This window comes from Apaloderma vittatum, unplaced genomic scaffold (genome assembly GCF_000703405.1).
Source record: "Apaloderma vittatum isolate BGI_N311 unplaced genomic scaffold, ASM70340v1 scaffold11721, whole genome shotgun sequence".
Lineage (NCBI taxonomy): Eukaryota > Metazoa > Chordata > Aves > Trogoniformes > Trogonidae > Apaloderma > Apaloderma vittatum.
Genome location: NW_009700833.1, coordinates 19318 through 46246, shown reverse-complemented (window position 1 = coordinate 46246; position 26929 = coordinate 19318). Strand labels below are relative to the sequence as shown.

The 26929-nt window shown below is 38.0% G+C and overlaps 1 protein-coding gene across 1 annotated transcript in view; it reads right to left on the bottom strand.

Annotated features, from left to right (window-relative positions):
* Positions 1–26929, bottom strand: part of CCDC6 (coiled-coil domain containing 6) — a 35223-nt gene that overhangs the window by 4788 nt on the left and 3506 nt on the right. The window contains exons 2-8 of the mRNA XM_009878891.1: positions 26316–26465; positions 17945–18073; positions 12447–12550; positions 10022–10182; positions 7433–7589; positions 4122–4222; positions 199–323 (exon numbers count right to left, since the gene is read on the bottom strand). Coding sequence (XP_009877193.1) covers positions 199–323; positions 4122–4222; positions 7433–7589; positions 10022–10182; positions 12447–12550; positions 17945–18073; positions 26316–26465 — 927 coding nt within the window. The remainder of the gene's footprint in view (positions 1–198; positions 324–4121; positions 4223–7432; positions 7590–10021; positions 10183–12446; positions 12551–17944; positions 18074–26315; positions 26466–26929) is intronic.

Sequence of the window (26929 nt, the reverse complement as noted above, 5' to 3'; positions counted from 1 at the left end):
AAGGTTCTCCAAAAAGAATCAGGTTCTCAGGGGTGAAGAGGAAAATCAAGGCTGAAGAAAGCAGCAACAGATATCTCGAAGGAGACAAAAACAAACATTTACGCAAATGTTTTGTAAAAAAGCTGAAGGACAAGTAACCATAACTTTTGAAAACCAAACTCACATCAGTAATGAGTATTTACTATTTTAAATACTTACTGTAATACCATGGGATGGTCCCATATGTTGCACATGAAGGCCTGGGGAATTGTAGTAAGACATTCCAGCTCTAGTCAATGAAGTTGGTGGTGTGAAACCAACTGTGTGACTTGCATATGACAGACCTAAAAATTGTTAAAACAATGTAACATCAACATTCTTGTTTATAATACAAACTAAAGCACATATTTTCAAAATTTTTTTAGTTTTGAATCAATGACAGGTTAAAAAATGGTAACTGCTGCTACATTAGACATCTAAAAATATTCATTGTACTGAAAAGCGTGATGGAAAATCACTTGCTTTTCCTCTTGTTAACTACTATGCGTTTCAAAACATGTATTACACAATGTTTGACATGACTTTTCACTTAACAGCGTAAGGCTCCCCACGCCACTTAAGTTTTAGTCGATCCATCCTTCCACTTCTTCTCAGAAGAAATTACTTCTTGAACAAAATAGAACCTGAGGAAGCAGAGAGGTTGTGCCTGGAGAAGCCATCTAGCACCACGCCACTGTGAGCTTCCCCAAAGAAAGCAGGTGTAGGCGGCTCCTCTAAGGCACACCAGATCCACACCAGGCTTCCTCCTGTTTGGCCTCAGCATTTAATGGTAGGGACCCGAAGACCTTTGGGGCTATGAAGCTAAAACATTCTGGGCTTAGCTGCTCACTGGACAAGGCTAGCAACTAACATTTAACATCACAACTTGTTTCATCCACATTAAGGAAAGCCTAATATTCAAAAGTGCAAATATCTCATTCTTCTGTCTAAATATTTGTGTAAGAACTCATTTATAAAAAAGCAGAGTACCTGTACAGCTAACCAAAAGGTAAACAGAAACAGCAACCACTATGTGCTTAAAGTTCAGACCCTCAAGTGTTCTGAACATTTTGAGTATTTCTTGAAACAGCGCTTTTTCCAAAATTGTTAACTTCAACCTTTGCTTTCTGACAAAAGTACTTCTAAGGCAGGAGACCAGACTTTTCCCAGATGTTTAGTATTAGACACTAGCAACCACTTTGAAGAATTACAACCAAAAAAAGTTTCTAAAGGTCTATTAAACTTTATAACACCACTCCAGATTTCACAGTTTTCATATTTCAGCACTAAATCATTGCCACTGCATTGACACCCAGCTTTGTCTTTAACTGCCCCATCTGTGTTTGAACTACAATTGATGAGACAAACTCTTGGCTGAAAAACACCCTATCAAAACAAGTCTCAGATCACTAATGAAGTTATAAAAGAAAACATAATCCCCTTGCTTCCTAAAATTCTGTTTGATTCTGCTACATCCTCAGTGTACATCTGGTGCAAATTACAAGTGGTTCCAATGGAATCAGTGTCACTTCGAAGTTGTTAACAACATAGATTAACAAAATCAATCTGCATCTTTTTGACTACACAATCCAATTGTCTGCACAGCATATGTTTTATAACTAAGTGCTTTTGTAAGCACAAGGAGAGAAGTAATTCAATGTTCAAGTAGGTGACGATGTCTTGCAAGTCAAAGACAAAAGCCTAGAACAGTAATAGGCAAAAAAATATGCTTTCAAGTCACCTTTGCAGCATTACGATTTTGGACTGCTCTGCAATAAACCAGCTCCAAAAGCTTTACAATTGCAAGACTGCCTGGCAGTCAAAGAAGCAGTAACAGAACAATGCACATATATCCAAAGCAGCTCATCTCTGCAGCCCAAAATTTCTATCTAGCCTAGCTTTAGGAGCAAAGCATAAAACAGTGTATCTACACTAAAGACTAATTGTTAATTAGAGGAACTAACCCCCAGCTGCTTAGGAGTAGCAATACTTCTACCATCTTCTACAGTTCCATACGTTGTGCTAGAAATCTCAGCCATATCTCAAGCTTGAAAGAGTCCTCAACAGCAGCACCTCAAGCCACACGAACAAAAAGTCTCCGAGATTCAGGAGCCAAAATCTAACCCATTAAACCTGACTGGCTACCCATATGAAATTATAGCATTTCTAACTGTTTTCAAGTTATGTTTCTACAAATTCAGGCACATCCTTTCCCAAATGAAACATGGCAAGTCGTACAACTAACATAAAAATACAACATGGTATCATTCTGTGCTGATATTTTGACAGCAGCTTACTGTACTACTATAAAGAACTCTCAAAACGTATTTGTTGTCAACCATTACTGCATTCATATGCTCCAGACAGCTGTACAAAATTCCCTATTGATCTCATTAGTTGTCTAGCAAACTGCTGCTCCTATTTTTCTAAAGTCTGAAACTTCCCAGCCGTGTATATTAATTTATCAGATGTGAAGCAGAGTAACACAGCTGCCTGCACAGAAGTGCTAGCCTGGAACGCTTCCTGTACCAACATTACCAAAACTGTGAACTGTTAGAAGTGATCATTTCGTCTGTGCTGTTTTTAACTCTGCTTCAGATTCTGTTTCAGCATCACCTGTCTGTGGGATATAATTCCCACTTTTCGATCAACTACTGATGGGAAGTAAAGTCCGCAGGGAACAAACTGACAAAGCACTCCTGCACTTGTACGTCATCTAAATTGGGTGCATTTCTATGTAATCTAGGATGGAAGCCTGGAAGTTACCAGATATTTTTTCCTACATATACTTTTAATTATAACCACTGCGTGGAATGCAGATACCATGTGCATTTGCATACTGTGTTATTAGGAAAGCTGCACATATATAATCATGGATGTCCAACAGTAGTTACTCCAGAACAGTTGTTAGTATGACCATGTTTCTGCACACTCAGTTACAGGAAAAGGTTACGAAAACATCGTTTTCTTGGTAATGTACCTTGCAAAAAACCGAAAGTGTTTTGGCTCATTTCAGAAGCCAAAAAAACTCTTGAAAAGCTCTATCATAATGCTTATCTCCAACACTGTACTATAGCTTACAGCCACTGCTAGTTTTCACATATGCTTACTCCTTTTGCAACACCTGGACGAAAACTATTTTGAGTTCTTCTGAAAAAGCAAAGTCTACCCTGAAAACTGAAGAGTTTAAAGACATTTTGTATGTTCTAGCAGACCTGCGTAATAAAACATCTCAATCCCATCTTGCAGAACGTGTGAATACAGACAAAGCACATCTCATTTGCCCTTGCTGTAGGACCCTGCCCAACAGGTTTAAAAGGTGAACTTGGGAAAGCAGAGCATGAAGGATTCACTTCATTACGTACAAGTGAGTTTGTCACCGCCACATAACACTCATGGCCAATAACTTTTAATGAACGTCCAAGCACGATTTTAAGGGATTTTAAATTGCCGTCAATAAATGTGCTAGTAACAGAGATACATTTCCTTTGACTTAAAAAAATATATCCAGTAATTAAAACTTTAAAAAGGTTAGTTTGCCTTTGTTATGGAAAATACTAGGGACAGGAATTCTTAATTTTATAGTTGTTGTTTTACTATAGAAGATAACAGAACTACAAAAGCTGTTTCTCTACTAAAGAGAAATGGAAATTGACGTTTTCCAACTTGTTCAAGGTTAGACTTCTGTAAGAAGTTTTGATTCAGAGCACAACAGCAGTCTCATTATTAGTTCATCACCAAACTCTAAAAATCCGTTTGAACTATGCATCCTGTTGGGCAACTTCTATGGAAGGAAAAATAAACCAACCAAAAAAACAACAAAAGAAGAGATAGGAAGAGAGAAAGACAGAGCAAAAAAAGAAATAAAAGTTCAAGTGACAGCTACGTAACTGACCTTTAGTATCTGTTCACAGCATAAAACAGAGCCATCCGAAAACATGCTGCGCTAAAAGACATCTCTAGGGTAAAACTATTCTTACATTCACGATGCATTTCTTTTTCTCCAGACTAGCTTTGAAAGGCTACTGACCTATATATATATTAACAGGGCACATTACTACGTGATGCATACAATAATTTTAGAAACTGGGTTAAATATTTACCAGGTGATATAGGTCTGCTAGAACTTGGTGAGGGTGTATAAGGGATAGGACTGGACACAGTGCGAGGTCTTAATCCTTGTGCAGACATCTCATTAAAATATCTAACAAAAAAAGGTAAAGAATAATTAGATCAAACCTTTTAAAATGTGCCATGTTTTAAAAGTTTCACTGTGGGTTTTTTTTTTCATTTCCCATAAGAATCACATCAGATTAATGAAGGACCAGTCACCTTTCAGAAGTCAGGACAGGAACTCTCATCACTGCTGAAGGCTCAGATACTGGCTTAACTTTCAGTAGAAACAGCTGGACTTATCTTGGTCATTTGCAGTTCAAACCGTACAAGTCGCTTATGGTTAGAATAGTACATACTAAGGCCAGAGGTACAAATACTGTTGTCCAATTGGACCTACACAACATTCTTACTTAACACATAATTTCTACATTGACTTCAATAGCTTGTCTGGCTGCAGTATCTTCCAGAAAGGCTTTCAGCGCTAAGACGAAATCATGGAAAGGAAAGAAATCATTATAGTATTGATGTTCATCAGTTAAAAACCTGCCCTGTTTTCTCCTTGATTCCCTTTGGTCTCAATGGTTAGCCATTTGCTCACTGTGTCTTTTGCCTCGGGAACAGAGACATTTTGAATCCAGGACTTCCTCCCACTAAGGATTCTTCTAGGTTGTTTTGCAAGACACCTCCCACACTTCACTGAGATGAACTGAACAGATTAGAACCTCAGGCAAGGCATTTTTCCCCATCTAAAATAATTTTAGTGATATTTATTTGTACTTTACTCACTGAATACAGTGAAGCTTCTCCACAGCCATCGGGTGCTATATAAAAGGAGATAATCATACCAATTGCTCCTACTTGCCGCTTACTGTTTGTATCTCAAAAGTAATTTTACATATATTTTCCACAGCATTAAGCTGGCAGCCTAGATTTTTCAGTCATTGTCTAATTAGAGGTTTCTCTGCTCGCCTTCTTCTGCACAGACAGCTGTAAATCAGTACACCTAGTTTGATATTATTACATTCAGCTGTGTTTCTTTAACGGACACAGAAAAGCAGCAGGTAAAATCAGCTACCTAATAGCCCTCTGATTCTTGCTTGTCTCACCTTCTACCCCTGTGTTCTCAGAAATTCTTAGTAGCTACATTTATTTCCAGATCACAGGGAAAAAAAACAACAACAAACAAAATGGAGCAGCAGTAAAAATATTTCTATTTGATAGAACTCACAACAATAACTACTTCAGGATCTCTGAGCCAGTTCATAAACTATTTGAAACAGGTTCTGATATAGCTTTTAACCAGGATTTCGGAGTTACTAAGCCACAAAACCTAACACAGGCCACACACACTGTTGTGATACAGATCAGGCAATAAAAGTAGCTGCAATAGGGAACAACACAAAATTCACAAACTGGCAAATTAAAGTTTAGTTATAAGTTTTATGAACAGCCAGAAGTGGCAAGGTTAGCGAAACTGAACTGACCAGGCCACCTCTGCAACACACCATAACTTCCAATGTTATTACTTGTACGTGCTATTACAGGAAGGCAGTGGTCTTTGTGATTTAATCGTATTTTATTTTACATAAAGACAGCTTTCTGTAAGTCACCCTACTACCTGGAACAAGTGATGTGTAATAGCACACTGTTAGTACGCTTCCTGCTTTCAGATAGACTCCTACTACTCTAGAGAACAAGATGGAAGATTGAGAAGACTAAGTTGCTGCTAGCCAGGAGGAAGAAGTTTTGGGAGAGCTGTATTTTGCATTCGGTAAAGCATCTTCATTTACCCTCATCTAAGTAATTATCATCAGCTAACAGAATGCAACTGAAAAAAATGGGTATCTGATCCACCACCACCATCATTTTTAAGAAGACAATGTACGCTGACAAAACTTTACATCTTAAAATCACTGCTGCATGTGGTTCCACAGTTATTTTGCCTACACAGTTCTCCTCAGCCTAACCACTCTAATGCCAGCTTCGTCCTTCCCTTCGCTTTGTATTACTGACACTGCAAATACTAACTTGGGATCTCTTCTGTCATGCCTTTGTAGTACCAAGAACATCAATAAGACAATCAAATTTCTTAAAACTACAGAACAGCTAATCAAATTTTCCAGCGTTTTATTGGTGCCCACTACTTACAACTCGCTGACAATAAAGCTATTAGGATGCTCTACAGTTTTGGATTAATACTGGTAATTCGCATAGATTTAGATGTTGACTGCATTTCCATTACGACATAAAAATTGACAAAAATACAATGTTAACAGAAGTCCATTCAAGCACCAGAATCCTGTGGTTCTAACCATTACTTTATACAGCATTCACTACATCCTAATACCAGATGCGACTGCAATATGCATCACTTGCCTATTATTTGATTAAAATGAAAACACTACCCTGAACTTTCAGTGTGCTCCTTGAAACAAAATATCTGGTACTTTGTTTCTGGTAAATTACAGCTTATAAACACATGATGACCCAAGAGGAAATATCTGAGTGAAGAATACACAGCACAGGGTAGCTTTTTTTTTTAAGAACCACTATAAATCCAAAATAATGTAAAGCAGTACAACAAAATAATGAGCATTTGATAAGAAATAAGAATGTTTTATTCAAAATGTATTTGAAAGCTTCTTTTAAGACATCTCATTGTCATATGACTATGACGTGAGAAAAACACTAAAAGGCATCATACAAAACCATGACAAGTCTATCTATAAGGTCAGCACAAGCAATGCAGTTTGCAGTAGACGGCAAAAAAAATAATTAAAAACAAAAATCAAAGATCTTACTGTTTGGACATCAAGAACAACCCCACAGTTTTAGAAATGCTTCCTCTCTCAAAGGCTTTCTTTATATAGCATCCCTTTGTATTTGGCTGAACACACTTTAATTTCTGCAGATGACAAATTAGCCCCAAGTAAGAACATTGTTCCTACCTCACAAAATTCCCTGCAGTTATAAGTGAGGGGCAAACCAAAGGTACTATGATCAAATGATCCCAAATCTCAACTCCACAGCTCTATTTATTTATATATATATTATCAAAACCCTGAGGGTCTTCAGATATAAATATTTTCTCTTACTGTTAAAACTAATGCAATTTTCTGCACAAGTTTGATACAATTCTACTGAATATATTCCTGGACCATGCAGAAATTTGATACAGATATTAAACCCATATAGAGGTTATTTCTATAAATACTTATTCTATAATATTTAAAAAGAAATATGAGTATTGATTAATAAGCTTAATGCCAACATATCTGGATGGCTAGAAATCACAAACCTTTCATCATCCATTTCTAAGCTGGATTCACTTTCTGACAGTTGCCTGCAGAGTGCTTCTCTACGCTCCATTTCCCTCTGTAATTTTCTTTGAAGTCTCAAATTTTCTTCTCTCATATGTCGCTCCTCTTCTAAATATTGTGCCATCTTCTCTGAATCTGAAATTTTGTTAAAATTTGATTACAATTAGGTTTGTAACAAGTATGTTGCGCCTAATTTTACTCCAGTACTTCACGAATGAGGGTGTAAAAAATGCTCAGGATGTATCATTCACAATTCCCATCTCCAAGTTATTAGTTTAAAGCCTAATTCAGAACCGTAGGTACTAAACCAAACTACTGCTTGTCAGACATTTTAGAAATAAAAGGTAAAAAGCAAAGGTTTTAGGTATTTACTTAAAAATCATGAAGAAAATCATAAACTCAAAACTAGAAAGAAAAAACACAGTGACTCCTGCTATTCCACTTCTACAAAGATTTTTCTGCAACATGCAGAACAAATTATTTGAAATGTACATTTCCATTTTGCAGGAGGAAGCACAAAACAAGTTCCGAAACCCAAATTACACAAACTTGTATAAAATTGCTACCTTGTATGTATGCTGTAGCATTTTTTTCATTTACAAGTTTTATCACAGAGACTGGCCAGCAGAATTAAAAGCCAACAAGTGGTTTACTCTTTGCATCAGAGGGCAATTTGAGTTTTCAACTCTAAACAAGCTCAGCAATCATCACTTAGTCCGGTATCACAGGCTATTTGAAGTGAAAACATCAAATTATGGAAAGCTATGAAGCATTTTGACATTTAGATGAAATGGAAGACATGATAAAGACTTATGACACACACAACATATTTTGAGAGGTTTTCTAATGTTTGATCAAGTTTACAGTTAATTCCTTGATATATAGCACCATGATTCACCATGTTTTGTGCTCACTTCTTTATCCAGCACCCTTCAATCAGAGGAACACTGCTGTTTTAGAAGACTGTTCCCAAATCATTGGCAATATGAGGTTTATCTTTCTTTTGTGGAAATATCACCTCTAAATGTAACAATGTCACTTATTTAAAACCACTGTTCTATCAGAACAGTTCCTAGCCTAGAAATAAGTGCTTCAGGAATACAAGATGCAATACCAACGTCACAATTCGGTAAGCAGATTTTATCAGGTATTTATGAATAATGCTAGAGGTTCTCTAATACTGCAAACACCAAACTGAAAACTGCATTTCAGTTTCATCTTCCGCTTGCAAGGTCGCACATCCACCATTTCGACCTGCATCGCTACTCGTATTGCAGCTCTGTTTAATCTGTTCACAAAGGGAAGGAGTACTTTTAAACCTAGACCTTATTTTCAGTGAGAATTTGACTTTAAATGGTTCTAAATTTTGACCAGAAACCACTGAAAAATAATGAAGAATACTTGAAATTCATTAGGCTGTATTTGTACAAAGTCTACTTTAAATCTAAGACCTTGCTCTTGTTCCGAAGTTCAGAAAGTGAAGGCTGCAGTGCAAAACTGGCAAGTCCTTGTCCTCTCTTAACTGACGTAAGTTATTAATACCATAAACTTGTGCACAAGGCCATTGCAAAAGAGCACTCTCTCATTATGTCCATCTTTAAGGAAGGCTGCTGCCTCTGGCAAGCTACTTCTCTAGCCGGGGTTGAAATATTCCAGTTAGCCTGTCATGACCAGCAGGCTAGAGGGGCAGAATATTACCTGTTTCTGCCGGCCCAAATTCTTCCATCTCTATGTTCAGATACCTACTTATCCATTAACTGAAGTATAACACCACTGACTAGGAACCAGGCAGAACTGATGGAATTCAGAGAGAAATTTTAGATTTAGCATCAGAGAATGAAGGATCAGCACTGGAAAATTTGCAGGACAGTGCAAGCAGCCTCCCTGCCAGCGGACACCACCTGCTCAGAGCCACAGTCTCTTCTCTTGAAAGGCTGGGCAAAAACCGGCCTTTCCACCTCTCATCAAGGGTCTGTGACACTTTCCAAAACAGAAACACAAGGATTTCTACACAGATACTTATTCTGCCCACCTCCAAAACGATATCACATAGGTAGTGACAAAAGAACATTACTTGTTCTGCTACACTGTGAGGCGAAACACCTGCCAGAACAATTAGTCTAACACAGCTAAAGGTAGATGCAAGCATTAACAAGTGAAATTCTTGTATACAACTTCACTTTATTTTCCTAGCTCTTAATTCTTTTGAGTAATTCTTAATTTATACCGAGACTCTTACAGAGTAGGCCATGTTTGGCAAAATCTGTATATGTTGGGAATACTGCTAAGTCTCTGAAAAAAATTAAAAAAAAAAATATAGAAACTGTCTTTCTGGCCCCAAATATCCAAGAAATATTTGTTGATTCTTCTAGACACCTTTCTAGTAAAGCTAAAAAAACCCCAAAACCACGCTGCAGTATAAATACATCAAAAAGCAATAATACTGCAATTATGAAAGCGTTTTAATCCAAACCTGCCCTACCTTCTTTCCACCTCCACTCAAGGAAGTACATATGAAAAAACTTATATTACACAAACTTAAAATGATATAAAACAAGTTTACTCACGCTGTAACTGTGCAGCCCTCAGTTGCTTCTTTAATCTCTCCACTTCATTCTTTAAAAATCTGATATGTCTCATCATATTTTCTGGAGAATCTATCTCCATTGATATGTCTCTGGGTGATGGTGGAGCAGATACTGGCTGGTCTAATTTCTCCTGCAAAATTCTTTATGAAAAACAGGTCAAACTTTACCTTCAATTCTATGGAAAAGAAAAACCCTTAAATCCCCCAGAAAGCAATTGCAAGGATTCTGACAAGTATGCAAGACTTCTTTTAACAATTGGTTTGGGGATTTTGGAAGGATTTATAATGCTTTTTTTTCTTAATTCAATATAGAAAAGGTAGAATTTCTTGCCCAAGCACATATGGATTTTCTAAAATACTCAGGCATTAACACTCCCAAACATTTCTGCACACAGCTCCGGAAAAAAAAAAAATCTGGACTGCATATAGTTACCAGTTTTATACTGAAACGCTACTTGTTCAAAAAAACATTTCTAAGCAAGTTCCTTTAATCTTTTCTGAATTTTTCCATTTATGTTCTTAGAGGAAGAACACACACTCCAGATGCAAAGATAAGTAAAGTATATGCATGGCGAAACACAAGCTTTTCTGTGCTTTATCATTACCAAAAGAGAAAACTTCACATTTTCTGAAGCATATTCAAAGTGTCTCTTTTTTTTTTTTTTTAAATAAAAATCTCCAAACAGAAATTCCACGAGGTTTCAAATACCTCAAATAACCGATTGTAAAATCAGGAGACACGAACTTCTCTTACCCTGAAGTAAGTATATGACAGATACTGAATATCCTAAATGATGATTTTGGGACATAATATACGAAGTGTTGTCTCAGGTTCAGCTGAAATAGCTCACTCCTTAGTAGCTAGAATAGTGCTGTGTTTTGAAGTCAGTAGGAGACGAATGCTGATAATATACTGATGTTTTTAGTTGCTGCTAAGGAATCAAGGACTTTCCCTTGTTTTGCTAGCCTGCAGGAGCACAGGAGGCTGGGAGGGAGCATGGCCAGGACAGCTGATCCGCAGTAGCCACCGGGATATTCCACACCGTAGAACATCACGCTCGGTATATAAATTGAAAGGAGCTGGCTGGGACACGGGGCTGGGTAGGGATCGCGGCTCAGGCATCAGTCAGCAGATGGTGAGCAACTGCATTGTGCAACACTTATCTTGGGATTTATCTCTCTCGTTTTGTTCTAGTCCTTTTCATTACTATCGTTATATTTGTTATTATTGTCATTTTAGTTATTAACTGTTCTTAACCCACAAGTTTTACCTTTTTTTTTTTTTTCAATTATCCTCTCCAGCCCACTGGGAGAAGGGAGGAGTGAGCGAGCAGCTGTGTGGTGCCAAGTTGCTGGCTGGGGTTAAACCACAATAAGTATTTTTCAGCCCGAAAGCATGAAACTGTTCCACACTAGAAACTTGCTGATTAGTCAGATCCAACTTTGCCCTGAGGAGCAGGGACAGCACCACGCAAGCACAACTCCACAGGGCCTAGCATTCACAGGTACCATACAAAGTGGTACTGAACCCTGGTCTGACTCCACCACGGCTCCTTGTAGTAAGGCACACAGCCTGAGATTAATTAAATCAGAAATAATATGGCTTAGTGGGCTTTAAATCTAAGATGCAGAAAAATCCTACCAAAGGCCCATCCCACTACAGTTCTACTACTAATGAATATCACATGTATCCCTTCAGAGCACTTTCCATACAGCAGAGCTCTGTAAAATAAAACTACACAATGTGTGGTTCAACTTAGGCTCAGGTGTTTGCTGAGGCCCCAGTCAAGATTCAGAGAGTCACACTAACATCACTGTTCTTAAACATGTAGAAGGAAATAAGGTGTTAATCATCTCTTCTCTCCCACTCTCCCCAAAACCAGAATTCTTAAAACAGGGCATTAAGAGAAGGTTGCTTTACTACACTTTTTAAATCTTAGCTTTCCCAGGATATAAAGTCTTACTGCTTTAACTTCTATCAAAGAAGCAGCAGGAAGCCTCAAAAGACATGAGTGAACACCACTGAGATAAAGCTGAAGTTTTCTTTGGGAAAAACTAAGAGCTTCTCATAAAACACATACACTAAAATACCATGTTATTTTCTCTGGGCCACAAAGATAAAGCTGACCCCAAGTGAGAAGCTTTAAAAAGTCTATTAGCAGTTGAAAAAACACAGCAAATTCCTTCACGCTTTCCCAAGTAATTTCTTAAGCTATTTATCTTCATCTTCTTTAAGCAATCATAGATGTGGCATCATGTAAACAAGGAGTTTTACAACTGCTTTAACATCCAGGTTTTCATAGATTAAACAACTCTTATGGGACAGAGGTGAACATATTTAATCCAGAACATTATATATTAAATTATGTCTCTCCCACAGTAACAAACACTGCAACAACACAAACCGTTTTTCTGCTTCAAGCTTATCCATTCTCTTCCAGAGACGATTCACTAGTGCTTCTTGCTCTTGTTCCAAAGTATTTTCAAGGTCAATCTTCTCACGTCTTAGCTGGAGAGGAAAAACAACCAATTAAAATGATGGAAATACACTTTTGTGATTAGGAAGGATCATTGTTATAACACCACCATTTTACATGATGCTCTACAACAGCAAGGAGAGGGTAGAGGCAAAAATCAGGCACAACACACTGGTCACAGAGCCAGTGAAAAATGAATAGATTCAGCAGTTTCACAGTTGTCATCTCCTTAACAGAATTTTTCTCATAGAACTTCTTGTCCCTGGCCAAGAAGGAGCAGCTATAAATCTGGGCACACGGTTACCGATGACACGACAAGGCTATTCAAAGACACCTCCTATTCCACGTGTTGCTGAAGTTCAAATCGAATTTATTGTCTGCTACACCAGCATTTATTCTTTTGAAAAATTTTAGACTTTTTTAGTGGAAGGTTCACAGTTAAGTAATCCAGAAATTGAAGATAACGCATGTTTATCTTGTTTTAGTTACAGGAGTGATATAATAAAAATCATAAGAAAAAATTATGTCAACTGTCTTAAGTGTTACTGTATCAACCCTTAGTAGCAGAAATAAATACATTTCTATCTTAGCAAAGGCTTTATGAAAATAAATACTTAGCTTGACATTATTTCTGTTCACTTACTATGTGAACAAACATTCCTGATACTACTATAAGCTAATAAATGCAGATATAATGCAGAACTACAGATGAAGAAATATATTATTAGTATTTTAGTACAAATACAAAGCTAATGCCACTAAGAATACACTACAATACTAAGAGGCACAGCTGACCTTATTCAGTAACACCGGCAGCTGAACTCAGAAATCAGCAAAATGAAAGATATGGGAATAGATCAGTGGCAAGCCTTAGTTAACGCTCACCACTTTCCTGATGGGTAAATAACTCCGTGTGACAAAATGGAAAGAATGGAAACAGATTAAGTGACTTCCTCACATGTTTACTGCATCACTAGGTGAAGTGCTGTTACAGCATTTAAACCTGTAAGGGCTCTGTGCTAACCACTAAATTAAGAGTGAGATACCCAAAGACAATTTAAACTTGCGCACATCAGGTAACTGTGAGTTTAATGAAAGTACAACTTTCTTTCTTAAAGCTCAGCGGAACCAGTTACCGAAAGTAAAAATAGGCATATATTGATGAGTAATAGGGAACATAATTAGAAAAAGAAACACTGTTTAGTAAATCCTTCCACGTTTGAGCTTCCAGACATACATTAACAGTTAAGGGAATTTAGACTTCAATAAAAGAGAAGTCAGGAGTAACGTGCTTCAGCCTCACACGACGGATCCTGACACTTTGCTCCCCACACAAGCAGAAGCTGCAGAGCTGAGAAGGCAAAGGGCTCAGCCCTGGGAGCCACAGGGCGATTCGCCTCAGGGCGCTGCTGGTGAGCCACTTTGGCCAATACAGTTACAGGAGCACACAATAGAAAAGGTCTGGCTGCACATCACCACTTCTGCAGCAATGGGGTTTGCATCACTTCAGTGCAGCATGGTTCTGACACAGTCTTTTTACAAACAAAACCACATTACCGACCTAGCACCAAACAAACCCACAAACACATACTGGTGAGAATAAAACTATTTCATTTAATGGCAGGAAGAAGAGCACACTGGAATTTGAAGACAGAGTAAATTATTTATAACCTTGGATTTGAGAAATTCAAGACTCTATTTAGTATTGTAGCAACCGTCACCAAGGCGGTGGAGGCCATTGATCAGAAATCCGCATGCAGGTGAGCACGCACAATGGCAAAGTCAATCACCAGCAACAATGTACAAACGAGCCCTGTGTTGTGCCTTGAGGGCTGATGGACATGCTCTGACCAAACACCAAACAAAACAGGTTGTGAAACAGAGACCTAGAACTCTGCATTTCCAGCGATATGTAAACACACAGGAAGTAAGCATCTGCCTTTCCCGATACTGAGTGTTGCCCCAGTTTCTCCCAGTGTCAGGATATTAAAACTTTGAGAATAAACACCTTGAATTGAACCCACAGGAGAAGTGACTGCAGCATCCTGACCAGAGCTGTGAATTCAGGACACAGGTGTATTTGTTTTGTACTAGGTAGTTTCAGATATACTTTGAAATGTAGCCTAACTGCAGTCAATCAAGTTGTTAGGAACGTGCTAATATTCTGACCTAAAATAAGCAGGATGGGATTATATCTCAAGAGAAAGCTAGCAGCACTGTCACATTCCAATCAAACATCATTTAATTTTTACCATTACAACAGAGAAATAAGGAAGTACTGCTTGCTCTTTTTTTGGACCTTTATCTTCGCTTCAAAGGAAGAGAAAAATCCTATTCAATCTTCCTCACCATCTAATTGTGTTTCTTCACATTTCACTCTCTCTTATGCATACACTTACTTTACTTCAAACACAGCTAAAATATCCATTGTCTGTGTATTCCTAAATTATCGCTTTCTCAGTCTTCTTGCCAACTTTATTTACAAGCACAACTGTTGCCTCCTGAAAAGGACACCATCCTAAGCCCACTATCCCAAACTACATTTCTCTGCTTCTCACTCCCCGCTTTGTAGCTTTAATTCTTTGCTGCTCTCCAAGAATACTTTCCCAGATTTTACACATTTCAGATTTCTCTCTCAAAGAAGCAGACACTACTTTAGTTCGTATTTCTCCTCTCCTAACTGTATCAATTCTAGTTTCTCACTGTACTGTATGAAATAGAAAAGCAACTAATAAGAGTAACAGCCAGACTACACAAACTTCACCTCTGCAGGACAAAACTGACAGCTATTTGTTTCCTATCAAACTACTGAACTATAACACAGAACATTATTACTCATTACGGCATCCTGGCTTGCGTTAGGAATTTTGTGACCAGCAGAAGAAGGAAGGTGATTGTCCCTCTGTGCTCAGCACTGGTGAGGCCGCACCTTGAGTGTTGTGTTCAGTTTTGGTCACCTCAGTGTAAGAGAGATCTCGAGGTGTTGGAGCGAGTGCAGAGGAGGGCAACAAAGCTGGTGAAGGGCCTGGAGAACAGACCTTGTGAGGAGCGATTGAGGGAGCTGGGTGTGTGCAGTTTGACGAAGAGGAGGCTGAGGGGGCATCTCATCATGCTCTGCAATTACTTGAAAGGACATTGTAGAGAGGTTGGTGCTGGTCTCTTCTCACAGGTAATTAGGGACAGAACCAGGGGGAATGGTTTCAAGTTGCAATGGGGCAGGTTTAGGCTGGACATTAGGAAGAAATTCTTCACGGAAAGAGGGGTCAGACACTTGAACAGACTGCCTAGGGAGGTGGTTGAGTCACCGTCTCTGGATGGCGTTCAAGTGTCGCTTAGATGCGGTGTTGGGTGATGTGGTCGAGGGGTGACCTTGTAGTGTAGGGTCAATGGTTGGACTCGATGATCGCAAGGGTCTTTTCCAACCTGAATTGTTCTATGATTTTAACTGAGAGGTTCAGTTAATGAAATAGTCACATGTTAGAAAACTCTTCATCATTAGAATTTTCAGAAAAGAATGTTTTGCCACTTCGAGCTGACTTAAGAGAATTAAGTCAGTTCCCATTTGAACCCTAGTATCCAACAGAATTTTTTACTTAGAAGCAACACTCCATGCAATCATCACTGCTACAAACAGGCTACCTAGCGATCCCAAAAAAGAGCAAAAGAGGAAGGACACAAAGCATAGATAATTTACGTCCCATATTTTAAAAATAAGTTTAGTGAACATATTTTTTAATTCTCTGCTCGCTGATCACAGGGAGAGATTTAGTAATGCAGCTCTAAATTACGCTCAAAGCACTGCTGAAGCACGCTTTTGAAGCCCTGTTTAAGTGGTCTCACAAAGGCCGTGCTGAAGCTTTGTGGCAATCTCTCCTCCTTAATTCCCCATGTATACAATAAAGACAACATCCTCCACTCGCAACTTCTGGGTGCTTCTTGCTAGGTACGGCACATGCCCCAAAGGCTGTTGCTTCAGCTTGTTAATTAGCACAATAAGGTTTTTTTAAAAATTTGCATAAGAGAATAAAGTATTCTGAAGTTCAAAGTAACTCGAGATCTACCTTACCTTACCGTAAGAGAAAACAAAGGCATACATTGCGGTACACAGAAACATATGTGGAATTTCTAAGTGAGACCAGCAACCAGTTTTAACACCTTCACAAACAGAGTTTTCAAGGTCAAGTATTTGAGAAGACCTTTGAGGATCCGGGCTTTTTGAATAACTTATCACTGATATTCATATGTACCAACAAGTTCCAAATTTGATTATCTCATAAGTCTCTCTTCTCAGAATGATGATACAAAAATAAATACCATTACGATTTCAAAGATTAAAATAGCTTAATATGTAAGCTCACTTCGCATTTTGATTAAGTGGCCGCCACCACCACCTTGTGGCTACAACAGTTATTTCAATCTCATGTTAACTTCAACGCTGGTTCAGGATTTGCTGCCAACTACATCTTCCTAACTTTCTATTTTTCTATTTGTTCCACAGATTCCTCCACACACAATGTGGGCACAAGAATCAAAACAACTCATTTCATCATTAAGACAGCCATTAATTAATTTATCCACAATGTCAACAGAAATAGGAGACTTTGTACAAAACCAGTAGAAATTCAGATTACCAGCAACACAAAAAAGTTTTGCTGTTCTCGGATGAGAACAGCAAAAAAAAAATTAAATCACAGAAATAATGTACTATATTTACACCGCCTAAATTATTGGACTTCCACATGCCAGAAAAATTGATGTTCTCTGAGAAGCCTATATGTTTCATTAGTTTGCCTTTTAAGTCATGTTTGCACCACTGAGATGCTTTGATGCACATGCCTAAAATTAGACGTAAGAGCAGCCCCGATGTCTAAACTTCCAGCGCAAACATGACCAAAACAAGTGGTGTTTTATCTCTGCAATCTTCACAACTGTCTAGGCAGAAAGGGAGTTGGAGGTAGTCAAATGTCAAACCTTTTTAAGCACACACACAGCTGACATCTCACTGTTCAAGTCCTGTGCTAGGCAAAAAAGTGACCTCGAGCACAACTCCACCATGTAGGTATCGTGTGCTCAACCACTACCTGCAGTGACAGCAGCACGACAAGCCTGGAAGGCGAGGAACAGCAACAAGAAGGATTACTTACAAAACAAGCCATGTTTGCAAAACTCATGGCTGGCCAGTAGATGCCAAGGCCTGCAGAAAGGCTACGAGAATTTATCATGGCCATGAAAAAAATTGGACCAAAGATTCTCATAATAAATTATGTTAATGATTTAATTGCTTTAAAAGTCAAACCGACTCTTCTATATTCTTGATATTGCCCAGTTTCTTACATACTTAAAAAATTAAATCACATGCAATACAAAAGTGGGTTTTTTTCAGAATCCCTTGTTTTACAGTCATATAATTCTGAAGGTAAGTTTACCTGTTCCAGGGTGAGCTGCTTCGAAATTGTATCATTTTCCAGTTTTTTTATCTTCTTCATCAGTTTGTTGACTTGAAATTCCTGTTCCTGTTCTAAATGCTGCTCCAGTTCAGCTTTCTCATGTTGCAGCTAAATTTTAGGAGACATGGAAGTATTTTACACACACAAATATAAGTATGAAATATTATGCATCTTTTATGCATTTATTTACACATGTTTATTCTTACTGCACATCAAATTCACTACTGATAATTCTTCTCAAAAGACTTAAAAATGCACAATCCACCCAGCAGCCCCTCAAAAGGCAACATTTTAAACTGTGTTCCATTTATGAAGCAGATGGAAGTAAACTGCATTTCCGAATATTTAATAAAGTAAAATCAAAATAGATACATTATATATAGCATATAAGATAATTATAGACATTACCGAAGTCTAAAACCTAGCATAATGTTCATGAAAGCATTCATTTTAATCTAAATGCATCATCTCAAGAGCACCTAAAGCATAAAATGCAAGTTTTAGCACTTCCTTCTCCCAGGCAGCTGAAAGCTTAAAATCATGCCTGAAGTCATACTACTGAAATTGCTGTGCAACAAGACAGTAAAAAAAATAAATCTAATTTCTATTCCTATGCTACCAAGAATCAAAAGATTTTGATGACATAAAGACAATGGTTATTTCAAACCAATGTTACAAATTTTCCTCACACTCAAGGGAAAATTTTTTTCAGTTAATAATTCCAATGAAAAAAAAAAGTATTCTCAAAGCTCTCAAACAGATGGAAACAAAAAAACCAACAACCCACATTTTGACATAAATTACAGCTTGGAGTAGAGTCAACTTTTCACACTGAAGTCAAAATCACAATGGAATCCCTCTGAGACAGTGATCCGAGGCTTCCTGTGGATAAAACTGTGACTGGAACCTTGGTACCGACACGTGAATTTGAGTTAGGAAAAAACAAATGTCACTAAAAGTCAGTGGTTATAATTACAGTGTGCTCTGGCCATCCACTGGAAATCACAGGCACTTTTCCCACCTGTTCATTTCCTACACCAGTTCTTCTGGCTAGCACATAACAATACATAAGGTCACGGTGTTCAGTATGTGAGGAAAATCTGAGGAAATGGGAGACGCACTTCATGGTCATGGACATGAGTCGAGGTTCCACAGTGAAGAAATATATTTTGATTTTAATACAAGCTAAAATTGCCAGTTCATTAATTCAGCTCCTTTTGCTGCAGTTTAAAGACAAAAAGCCTGTGAAATGCAGCCTGGCAGAGAGCTCAGAACAGACAGTAACTACTTGGCAACATACAAATGGGACAAGTTTGCAGTTTAACTATGTTTTCAGGGCTTATTAATTTTGGTATTTTATTTTTCAGAAATCAAACAGCAGAATAATGATTAAAAAATAAACAAGTCACATTCCTTTCATTTATTATATTTTCCAAAACCCTTGATGCTCATGGCAATTCCCCTGTGCTTGCGGAAGCCATCTAAACTCCAACATGATCATCACTGAGAGTATCCTGGAAGCTCTCACTCAAATGCTTAAGAATAAACAAATTTTGTTTAACTGTCTGTTATTTGGAAATAAAGCCATTTCCTTTCTTACGTGAGGATGCACAGGGCTACCAGGTGAGATTTTTCATTATAAGAAAGATTTACATTCACACTTTTAAATCAAAATACTGCTAGTGTTGTTTGATAATCAAAAATTTAAAGTTTCTTACTTCAGAATTGGAGTTACGCTTGGCTGGGAAAAAAAACAGGTTTAATATGAAAAGGACATTATTTACTCCTACAACTCTGTAAGCCTCTTTCCTCCCCTTCGCCACCTCTATGCAGCAGCTACGGTTTCAGCCTGAAGACAGCCGAAGAGCCCAAGGAGCAGACAGCACGTGGATTCCCAGCCACCTCAAGGTACTTTCTGCACTTACATCGATCTTCATTTTGCTTTATTTAAAAAGCTAGAACTTTTTCTTCACCTAACTAAAAACTGAGACCAAAGCTGGTTGCTGCAATCAGCTTACGTTCAGTTAGCAAATTAAACTGTGCACAAGGGCACATGTCCAGACTCTCCTACTCAGCCTAAGGCCAGATACTGCTGCCAGAAGTGTGTGGCTGGGGACTGCTACGGCCCAGCGAGTCAGGCACATCACCCAGTCCTTCGAAGGCACCTCAAACCAACTTAACAAGTGCTGTTTCTTGCGCTTGTGTGCTTCGTGCAAATGCAACTAGTGTATTATTTTTTTAAAAAGTGAGCTACAGTAGCCCAATCTCGCTTACCAAATCATTCCTTTTAAAGCTTGCTGGAGTTTCCGTCATGCAGTAACTGATGAGGCTCTCCTGTTAGATCTGTAGCTGCTGTGTAGGATCTACCAAGCCCTACCCTGGGAGTGTGAACATACTGCAGCCAAAGGACAAGTCCAGCTGATCATAAAACTAAGTGAAACCAGGAGAGATCGATTACACGAATATCTTCTATTCTGAATTTAAGAGAAATGCACCAGAAAGTAAAGCGACTGGGAATAAAACCAAACTCACGAACAACTTCCCCGTGAGCACTAAGAGGGATTATAAAATGAAAGCCCTCTCAGATGTTCTGATGAACCTACTTTATTGTGCTACTCCACCCTTTCAGCTTCATTATTCAAAGCGGGAGAAAAATACTAACAACACAGCCCCAAATACATATTAATGGTGTCTCTTACTCATAATTAGTTAAAATAATTTCTTCCTTTTAGTGGTTTTGATCACAAAAACCAAACCAAACAAAAGCCAGTTAATGCTGAAACTCTAATGCTGAAAACCAGAATTGCTAATAGCGAGAAAAAAATCCACTAGTAAAACACTGGTGGATAGTGTTTATTTTACTTAGTAAAGTAAGAGTGTATTTTCAAACTGTTTTTAATCATGTATAATTATGGTAACAACTGCTTACAGATACACCTACGGCTGTCAGCTAAACAGAAGGAAAAAGTGTATTATACTGTGTCACCTTGATGACAATGTCTCATAGACCTTGAATTGCAAAGGAAAACTGTAGGAGAGATACTAGGGGAATTTTCAGCTACATAAGATCAGAGATGGCTTTGGTGCAAGACAGAGAGCTAATACTTTAGAGCAAGAACAGGGCTATCAAATACAAAGCTTAGAGTGGACACAGTGCATGCATTAATTCAGGCAAGTCCTATACAACTACAGCAATACCCTTCTCTCCACAGAAACAAGTTTCTGATATAACATAGGACCCCATTTACCTTATTTCCTTACTGTATTGGCTTATCCTGGGACAGCAGAAAATGTTCTTATCAAATAATGGAGCTAATGGATGAAGTTTCCCCTTTAAAAAACAACCCTCGTTTATCATCCAGACTATGACCTTGTACGTTGCGCTGAATGGTCTATTTTTAGTACTCCAGCCCTCAAAAGATGCCCAATTCCTCCTTTGCTGCATCCTGAAAGTCCTATTTATTAACAAATTTGTATCAGCAGTTTGCCTCCTCTTTATGTCCAGATGTTCATCAAATAAATGATAGATGAGCTGACTTGGTTATTCTGCACAATCACATTTGCATCCTTGAGCTGACGCATCCTATTTTGGAGCGCAGGAAGGGTAATGGCTTATGTTTACAGACTTATAATTTTTGGAAGAACTGTTGAGAATCAGACTTGCATGCGAAACAGTGCTGTACAGCCTCCCAATTACTTAATCTGCCTGCCTACACATTATGCTATTATCCTGGCATGTCGTAACATTTTACTCTCAAGGACAGATACTTGGACCAATTTACACTTCCAAAAATATAAGGGTAAAAAATAAATAAATCTGCATTTGATTTTGAAAAGAACTGTTCCACAATTTAAAGAATAATTGACTTTCTAAGTTCAAACAGTATTACAAAATAATTACCCCTTTGAGCAGCCTTGTTTCACAAAAGATAAAATTTCAAGATTTACTACTTTAAATTTCAAACCAGTAACTAGGCAAGTCCATGTCCACAGCTGCAAGAAGAGAGCCTGCATCAAAACAAAATATTATTGCTATGCTACAATGACTAGAAATCAAGGACTCTATGAAAAACATCGTTCCAAACTTTCCAGACACCTAGTCAGGTAGACAAAAATATAATTAAGAGTAAGTACGTGGGGAAAATACAGTGAATGTATAAGGCTTATAAGAACTTTATCAGGGAAGTATGTGATGAAAAGCTTTTGTTTACTCCAAAACCTCTGCTGAGAAGCATACGCTCCTTCTACTTTGCAGTATTCATCCTAGAAAATTACAAGTTACGCTAAACAAAGGAAATTTAACTAGTAGAAGCGTACAATTACTTATAGGGCTTAGAGGCAGTAAAAGCTAGTGCCACACAGTTATAAATGGGCATTATCAAGCAAGAGTATGGCACCAGAAAGCCTGATAACACAAAGACAGTACTATTACAGTGAAAATACCTTCTTTTACATGCTACTGTGTGTACGTGTAGAATCAGTGTGGCATAAAGTAAAATGTTTCGCAATTAATTTCTTACAATATTGAAAGCCTGATGTAACTCTGCGTTTTGTAACAGTAATGCACATCATGCTGAACTGGGAAATTCTTGTCAGGCTGTTAGCAAGGAGCGCTGTAGCTCGTGCTCTGGCAGACAGCTTTTACATTAAAAACGTTTTACCATTCTGGGAGCTCATTCCAGATGCCACTCTGAATGCGACGCATTAAGCCCCTACAACTGTGACAAACAAAGGTTTGACAAAGCAAAAAACACCCAGGGACTACGCAAAGTCCCTCTGACTGGTGGCTTTCAACTGAGTAATATGGCAGTAATTTTGATACAGCCACAGACGAGAGAAATACCTGAGACTACAAATCATATGCACTTTACCAGAAGTACACCAAAAGGCAGAGTCCCAGAAAAAACAGTCATACACATTTTTTTTCTTCCTTAGTCACACAAAAAGCAGGAAGCTGCTGAAGCACAATATCTGACAGCACAAAAGTCTGGTTCCAGGTCAGACCAATGTTGCCTGGCAAACAGAATTTAAGAATTTAACTCCAAATAGCAAAGAACGGTGGACCAGCTGATTATTCCCCACACTTCCACTGGAGACTACTGTATTTCTGGTTAAGTCATCATCAAAAATCTGCATCTAATTAGGTAGAATTGGCTCCAGAGCAAAGATAACAAAAAAGGAAACAGTCACTTACCAATTCATTATTAGTCCTATAACTGCCTCATCCTACATCTTCTAATAAAGACAAAATTGCTACATTCTAGTAAGTAACAGTAAGTATTGGCACTCACAGATCTCAGAAAATTTAAAAATTAATAAATTGTAATTAACTTTCTGTGTCTGAAAAACATTAGTTGGGAATTTAGCATTATACCTGTGTCATGAAAAGATATTGTAGCAAATAAGCTGCCTGTGTGAAGTGTTCTAATAATCTCCTCTTTTCCACAAAAACTAATTTATTTGTAATAAGAGGAGTTTTCATCTGGCAGTCTACATGAGTATAATTTTCAGGATTCATAACTGAAGAACCGAAACTTCCAAACAACAGATAAGCTTTCAGAAAACAAAAGTCAGCATCAATATTATTTTCAGTTCTTTGCTACTTAAGAAAAATTACCTGCAACTTGCCAATATTCTTGTGTCAACTTACGAAACCCATGATCACTATAGATATAGAAAATAATTTCTGTGGAAACATACTATAATGTTCAAATGCTTCCTAATTCTACAGGTAAGCTCTTTAGCGGAAGGGACCATTTATTTTGTATAATTTATAAGCTGCTGCGCATGTATATTAATAAGCATTTTTTGCATTTCACAGCAAGTTTATTACATCAAAGACGTAATCAAGCCATGAAATGAGATCTACATTCAACATACACACAAACAGAAGAGTAGTTTTAATAATAAACTGGTTGCTTTAAAATAAACAAACAAGTCCTCCACCTGTACTACAAGTCTTGAGCTGCTGTGAAGGTCTGAAAAGTCATCCAGGTGTAGGGACTGCAAAACCTGCTGACCAGGCAGATTCCTCTGACAGATTAAAATATCCTTTGCATTAGAGCTTTCATACAGCCCTTATCATTTTCTCCTCTGTGCACTGCAGTTAAGAGGTGAACCTGTAAGCAAGACATTCCATGCCACTCACCCTCCACAGGCCCAGTGGCTCCCAACAACCACAGGATGCTGACACCTGCTCTCTCTTTCAGGTAAGCTCGGTCATTATTCAGAGAGAGAACAAACTCACAGTTCACTTCCCAAAACTGCTACCTAATAACGTTGACAGAAATTACAGTTTTAGGACTAACAATTTTGGAACACGAGCATTTAAGAACAGTCACCTTTTAAAATCTTCTGGCTAACGTGACCATGTTTATCAAATGCTAAATGAGGCTTACAGGAAGGTCACGTAAAATGAATCATTTTACTTCCATATTATTGTAGTTACTTTCTTTCAGCAGAAACTTGCAGCTTGCCTACTGGAAGTTAGATAATATTTAACAGGATGGTGTTGACTCCCAAACTGACAATTTTCTCCAGATGTCGTACAAAAGGAGAGAATAACTTCACCGGTTTTATGCCTGCATTCTGTTCCACATACACATGCTTCTCCAAATTTTTCTCTCACTACTGAGAACGAAGTTACAACCTTTAAGGGTTTCCAATGGGTAAACAGCATAATGTTCTTGCATTAGTTCAAACGTTACTGTGAGGCATCGCCTTGGCCATTCTGAGAACAGCAGATTGCTACCTTTGTCCTTACTCTGGATCAACAGTCAAAAGATACTTTCTGAAGACCCATAGTAGGAAAAGAATAAAAATCAATTGCAGTTTTAGGTTGACAAGTTTGCATTTCTCCTTCTAATGTGTGAACCTATTTTGCATAATATTAGTAATTTAAGAACTGTTAAAGATACAGCTTTAAAGCAATCTCAGTTCAATCCTAGGAAAAAGGCTAAGCATATTTTAAGCAATTACTAGATACAGCAATTTAGTTAGTGCAAAACTTGTGCAGTACAAATTTGTGTAAAAGGCTCAAAACCCTTCAGCTAAATCAAGTGTGATTCATGCTTTTGCTTTTAAAGCAAGTTTTACTTTGCTCTACACAATGTATGGTACAGCCCCAAGTAACACGGCTCTGTAATAGATTTCTACACAGCCCTTTTGATTCAACAACATCGCTCAACATACCATTTCTCCCTTTACAGGAAGAGATTTCTTCAGTGGAAAGTTTATTCTGTAGTGACATCTATACCATCATTAGAAAAGAACATTCAATATCCTTATTTTAGTGCCATCTGTTTCTTTATTTTTCATAAAAATGTGTGACTTTGAAAGCAAACACACGTCTTACTCGGAAACATTCTTGTCAGTCCTCACAAATAGCAAGAGGATATAATAATACCAGATCAAAGATATTTTATCTTGATACTTAACTTACTATGTGATAATAGACATCAAACGGACAAGGTCATAGAAGTTCCAGATTTCACTAACAAAATCATCGGATGGGATTAGCTCTAATGCTGTTTCCAAACAGCCCTAACCACAAGGCTAAACACACCTTAAGGCTTCAGCTGCAGAACATAAGAAATACTCACAAGATACAAATTAGGTTCTTTTAAATTGCCTAGTTCTTCATGACAAAGCTTATAAGCAATGGCATGAGAAAAGCTGGAGTGGATCACCTAACTTAGTACCCCGTCTCCTACAGAGGCCAAAAGCAGGTACTTGGGCAAGCCTATCAGAACACGGAAAGCATGTATGACACTGCCAACAAATACTTACCCACTTCCCAAAACCAAACAACCTGTGTAATGAAAAGAAGTTTCTCTGCTGTAAATTATCCCAGCATCCTCAACTTTTTACTTTAGCAGCCAAGTGATCTATTTTGGTTCAGAAGAAGCAACTGTTTTGTTAAAAGTATGTGTAAGCTTACAGATAAGGTCTTCTTCAAGCATCACCGCACATTCTTGTACATATCGTTCAGTATTTCAGGACTCTTGTTGAATATCAAATGCTCCAGAAGAAAGTGTCTGGTTCACTAACGTTTTAAATTAATGAGTAACTCTCTTCTGTACAACAGTTAACATTTACTTTGAACTACATCCATTCCTTTGCATCTCTATACAAACTTTCAGGTTCTCCACACAGAGTTTGCAGATGCAAATTTTAAAGCAAAATACTAAAAAATGCTTACTGACTACAGTTCTTGTACCTTTATTTTATCAAGCGTCAACTCTACAACATGACCACATCCCTCGGACTGCGATCACACTATCAAAAAAGTTCAGCCACCAGTTGGTCCCGAGACACCTGGGAGAAACACATCAGTAAAAGCATCAATTACCTGCATCAGTTTTCTTGAGAGCTCATTAGTGAGAAATTCCTCCTCCTTTTCATAATTTACTGCAAGTGTTTCTTTTTCTTTCTGCAGAGCTTGAATCTTCTTAAATAGAGTATTACTGATGAATTCCTCTTCCTGCTCTGCCCTTGCTTGCTGTGAAATAAAGACATAGTTTTAACAAAAAAGGGAGCAAGTTTCCACACTGAAAGCTGCAATTATTCCATTCCCCTTTAAATGCCCCCCACCTCTTTTTTATAATCTTGCTCATTGTCCTGGAGAACAGTCGGCTGGATCTAAGTGCTGTTACCACCCACTCTTCTAACACTGCAGTACCTTCCTTCTTTCTTTTGTCGCCATTGTTCAACTTCGGAAACTACACTGGCGCCTTAAAGTGGCCTCCCCCCAACCAATGCATGAACTCCCCAACCTCGTGAATTTTAGAAAAATATTACTGGTTCACAGATGCCTACTTCTACCTACTCTACCCCTAAACAAAATTCTCTCTAAACATTCTCCATTATGAGCTGAAGCACAGCTCAGACTGCTGCATTGAGCGCTGTGCCCTCTTTCCAGATCCCTTAGACTGCAGCCCTGCTTTCTAGGACTCAAATTACAAC